The 5,577-nt window shown below is 39.2% G+C and overlaps 1 protein-coding gene across 1 annotated transcript; it reads right to left on the minus strand.

The window, feature by feature from the left end:
• Window positions 1-2,182: 2,182 nt before the first annotated feature.
• LOC149961188 (uncharacterized) lies at window positions 2,183-3,769 on the minus strand. The gene has a single exon (XM_090159618.1). The coding sequence runs from the start codon at window positions 3,767-3,769 to the stop codon at window positions 2,183-2,185; it is 1,587 nt and encodes a 528-aa protein (XP_090015744.1).
• Window positions 3,770-5,577: the final 1,808 nt, after the last annotated feature.

Here is a 5,577-nt window from a genome sequence, read left to right on the forward strand (position 1 = left end):
GATAGGTATGAACATGAGAAACCACTCCACAGTTTCACTTCCTCGCATGTACCGGACGCTAAAACAAAGTTGATCAATATGGGTTATATCCGGAGTTAAATATACACTTACTGAATAGTACTTTGATTTTTTAATTTCATATAGAATAGGACTAAGAACGTTTTGGCCCATAATTTGTATAAATTCCTCGTAAGTATTCGCCGAAAGATACAACGTGTGACCCTTTCCTGAATTTACGTACAATTTTAAATGTTCATTTAAAAAAGAATCAAACTCGCTTAAACGATCTCGGATACCTAACAATTTTTCATTTTTTGTTGATCCAATTGTTTGGTTATCACCACGAAACGGCAGATCCCTTGAGGGTAGAAAGCGAACGACAGAAATCACACGTGTTAACACTTTATACCAGTATTCTTGTTCTGAACGATGATGTTTAGTTAATAAAGTATCCACAGTTCCGATTTCTTAATGTCTTATCAAATAAGCTGTGCGCCTATATAAATACAGTGTTTCCAGTCATTAAATCCAGATTTTGCAAAGGAGACGCTGAATAACGTGTAAACTGAATAACGTGCATCCTGATTTACGTGGAAAATGACAGCGACTTGAATAACGTGGAAAATGACAGCGACTTGAATAACGTGGAAACTGAATAACGTGGAAACTGAATAGCGTGGAAACTGAATAACGTGGAAACTGAATAGCGTGGAAACTGAATAGCGTGGAAACTGAATAGCGTGGAAACTGAACAGCTTGGAAACTGAATAACGTGGAAACTGAATAACGTGGAAACTGAATAGCGTGGAAACTGAATAACGTGGAAACTGAATAACGTGGAAACTGAATAGCGTGGAAACTGAATAACGTGGAAACTGAATAGCGTGGAAACTGAATAGCGTGGAAACTGAACAGCTTGGAAACTGAATAACGTGGAAACTGAATAGCGTGGAAACTGAATAGCGTGGAAACTGAATAACGTGGAAATGTTTCCCCTTGTCGTTGCTAAAAGTCGCCACTGACTGAATTTTAAAGGCATCGTTTTCCATTTAAACAAGTTAGGCAAAATCGTACAAATTGTTTCACTTGCTGATTTATTTGGTGAAAAATGTATTATTGCTTCTTCTCTTTTCTCGAAATTCTTTTTATTTGATAAATATAGGGCCTATTTATGCATTTGGCTAGAATGGGGATATAGCCCCAGGGCGGTAATCGCTTAATGGTGGCTGTTGCTTCATTATTGCACCGCAAAGACATACGATTTTGTATAAATAAAAGGGTGGCAGATTTTTTGGCAGCAAAAGTATAAAGACGGCCCTGACTATAGTTTTAAAACAAAAATAAATAAATATAAATAAAATAGTAAGATTTGCTATCACGAAAATTTAAAAAAAAGGTTAACAAAGAAATATAAATTAAATATTATAATTATATTAATTGTCTAAGAACGAGTGACACTATCTTTAGAAAAATAAATTTTAGACTAGAAATGAAGTTGATGAGTGAACTGGTGGAACAATATTTACCAAAGGAAATTGCGTTATAGCCAATTAGGTTTCAAAATTCACTATATGAGGTAAAATTTATGTAGTCGCAGATTTTTTAATGAAATTTAAAGAATTATAATAAAGTTGGACTTGAGTTTTGGTCTGCCAGTGAGCGGGAGTGGTCAGCGAATGAGCGAAGAGATCTGCGAATGACCGGAAGTGGCCTACGCATGTGTTTGGAAAATCATTTTGCATCTTACCAAAAGTCAATCGCAAGATAACCTCACGGTTTTACCAAATAACTATGGTCTTTCTCTCGACAATATATAATTGCTGCCCTCGCGTTAGCAAGTCCGCTGGATTGTCCTTTCCCGGACAATGACGCAACGAAGACGGTTCGCTAAGATCGTGTATTTCTTGCACGCGGTTCGCTACAAACGGTTTGAACTTACGAGATACCGTTTTGATCCAATCGAGTGTGATTTTTGAATCGGTCCACAATTTTACATTTTTCATCGGTAGCTTCAGTATTTGGTTAACTCGATTAGCCAACCTCGCTCCTAAAAGTGCACCCATAAATTCAAGACGAGGCAAAGTATTTCTCTTCGCGGGGGCTACTCGAGCCTTCGACGTTATCATTTGAGTGATGATTTTACCCGAAATTTCCGTTGCTTTGAGCTGCTTGAGCTCATTAATCAAGGCTTTACGTCAAACGTGAAGAGATCTTTTTCCGGAATCCATTTCATTCCTAAAATTTTCATGGAATCCATTTCTCCGGGTATTAATGATCTTGATTTTTCGCTTTCAGCTTCTATCCAATTTTCCCGGCGAAATCTTTCTCGTAACTCATTCGAGTTGCTTTGCCACTTTTTTAACTTCATATTTGCGTCTTGTAAAATCGCTTTAGATTCCTTGGCCGATGTGAAGGCCAAATCGACATCATCTCTACCGGATATTAGATCATCAACGTACAACTCTTTTTCCAAGGATTCTCGAGTATCTTGAAATTTGCCCTTATATTTCTTTAGGTGAGATCTAATCGTCACCGCTAGGTGAAAAGGGCTAGAGGTCAGACCAAATAAAACCCTATTCGTTCGATAGATCTGTATAATTGGATTCTTCTCTAATTTCTTCGGATTTTTAAGCCATAAAAAGCGTACCGCGGCTCTGTCGTCAGGATTGATTTCTATTTGTAAAAACGTTCGCTCGATATCGGCCACAACGGCAATTTTTCTAAATCTGAATTTGAGTAAAATATCGAGCAAATCTTGATATAAATTTGGGCCTGCGTATAGGCAATCATTTAGGGAGCTTTGACCTTTTTGGCAACTAGAACTGTCAAAAACGATCTTCACCTTAGTGGTGGTACGCTCGTCTCTTATCACTGGTTGATGAGGTATATAATAGATTACCTTTGATCCCGATTTAGCATTATTATCTACTTTCTCAATGATTCCTCGTTGTTCGTAATCGTCTAAGATATCTCGGTAATCGGCGAAAAGGGCTGGGCTTTTCTCAAATCTACGTAGCAGGCTCTTAAACCTTCTTTCGGCTACCGCTTTGTTGTCGGGAAGTCCGGGTTTTTCATTTATCCAGTGAAGAACTTGGTATCTATTTTTGTTCCATTTAAGGCTTTCTTCAAATTTTCGCATCACTATTTTGTCTTCTGGACAGTGCGCTTCATTTTCAATTTCTTTTACCCCTAAATGTTCCAATTCCCAAAACGCTTTCAATCTAACGCTGATATTGAATTCGGATTCTCCCTGAACTACTCCCACTTTCAAAATGCTTACTGTCCCGCAACTGTCACCTTCGGAAACGACGACCATGTTCGCCGTCATATCAGCTCCGTTTATGACCCAACCGAATATGCTTTCCATCGCGACTAAATTGGGCCCCAATCTATTAACTTCTCCGCCGTCGATAATTTGCCAATACATATCAGAGCCAATTAGAATTGTGATTTCATTTCCGTAAGCAAATTTGTGCTCCGGATCATCCGCTATTTGCAGTTGTCTGCTTTCTAGTTTTCTCTGAATTTCTTCACTAGGAATTCTAGTAGTCGCTGCGCTAATTAAAGGAGATTCTACCGCTTCTAGGCTAACTGATTTATTGCTAAATAAGTTTTCCAATTCAAACGATACTCTTCTTGTATTTAACCTATTTGGCGTTTCAGCCCCAAAAGGTAACAAATCTAGCTTCTCACGGCCTTCTTCGGTTAATCCAAGCCTTTTCGAAAGATCGGTTCTAATAAAAGTTCTTTCCCTTCCGCCATCAATCATAATACGCGCGACACTACTTGTTTTTGTCCCCCCTTCACGATTACCCGCGCTGTTTGTAAAAAACGTTTCTTTTTACTTTTTAGTTCCACATCGAAGTGGGACTATTGCTATGGACCGAATGTCGTTAAGTGTTGTTGTAGTTTGTTTGTTTGTTTGTTTGTTGCGGAAAAGCGACGACACGGTAGATGGAGCTGCGAAAAATAAATTATATAAATTAATTTATTGGCGGCGCCGGGACTCGAACCCAGACAGCCGCTGACCGCGTTATCTCCAATACCAACGCCTTTACCAACCAAGCCACACCGCACAGTAAAAATTTACTCGGAACTTCTAGTCTTTCTTTGCAACGCGGGGGGATTAGTCAAGTTAAGTTGTCGCAATTCTCGTTCCTTTTTCCGAATTATTTTACGTATATTTACGGCGTTTTAGGGTCAAGTTAACCTCAAACTTCGCCTCCCCCCGCCCCAATTTCGACCCCCCTTATCGAAACCGTGTATGGTCAGAAGTAATAAATAAGTCTGGCACTTTCTTATCGAACCCGTGTGTGGTTAGAAGTAACAAATAAGTGTGGCACTTTCTTATCGAAACCGTGTATGGTCAGAAGTAATAAATAAGTGTGGCACTTTCTTATCGAAACCGTGTATGGTCAGAAGTAATAAGTAAGTGTGGCACTTTCTTATCGAAACGGTGTATGGTCAGAAGTAATAAGTAAGAGTGGCACTTTATTATCGAAACCGTGTATGTTCAGAAGTAATAAATAAGTGTGGCACTTTCTTATCGAAACCGTGTATGGTCAGAAGTAATAAATAAGTGTGGCACTTTCTTATCGAAACCGTGTATGGTCAGAAGTAATAAATAAGTGTGGCACTTTCTTATCGAAGTTGTTTATGTGTGGCACGCAGTGCCGTTAATTTCCGCCCCCTCCGAACAACCCCCTTAAAGGGAAAGTGACCGAAAAAAACAAGTTGGTTTCACTCGATAGAGCTCTTTGACGCGCACGCAGTGCCGTTAATTTCCGCCCACTCCGACCAACCCCCTTGAAGGGAGAGTGATCGATAAAAACAATTTGGTCTCATAGAACAATAAAAGTAAAAGATTGGAATCGTCTACGCTCGCGTCTACTTGAAAGAGTGAGACCAAAAAATCCAAAGCAGTCGAACTTAGGGCGTGTTGCAAAAGTCTGCTTTGCTAGAATCAAACATGTTAAATTCAATGGGCTAGCACTTTGACTAGGGCTTTGGCAACAGGCCCTTAAGCTGAAAAGTATGCGACCATGGGGACAGAATCTCCGTCTTGCCATAATCTTAGTACATAAATATATTCTTGCAATAATATGATTTATGCAGTTGTTAATAATCCATATTAAATATCTGCTCTAAGAAAATACTAATTTAATCACCGAGATAATATAAAATCACATGGCCTGAACAGCTTTTGTATTAGTTTGCCCACCCGGGTATCCTGAGGGTGGGCGGTGGTCACTCTTTAAAATAGGATGGTAAATTATATATCAAATGATAAGAAATAACGTAGCCTCAAAAGTTTTAGTATTAGTTTGCCTAACTGTGTCTACTAAGGGTGTATGGGTTTGTCCACTCGAATACACTGATGTTGATCTAATATTACGGTCTGGGCCGACTTGTTCTTTTCGTACCACTGTTAGCTGTGTCGTTTTGGGGGTCGTCTCTTCATTCTTCTTTTCTTCTAATTGCTCGAGTTTCTCTCGCTTTTCATGTTCCTCGCATATTGCCGTATGGTGGTGCTTCATGCATATTCGACATTCGACCTTCGACCAATAATCTCTGGAG

The sequence above is a fragment of the Leiobunum rupestre genome, chromosome 1 (assembly GCF_980474605.1).
Source record: "Leiobunum rupestre chromosome 1, qqLeiRupe1.1.hap1, whole genome shotgun sequence".
Lineage (NCBI taxonomy): Eukaryota > Metazoa > Arthropoda > Arachnida > Opiliones > Sclerosomatidae > Leiobunum > Leiobunum rupestre.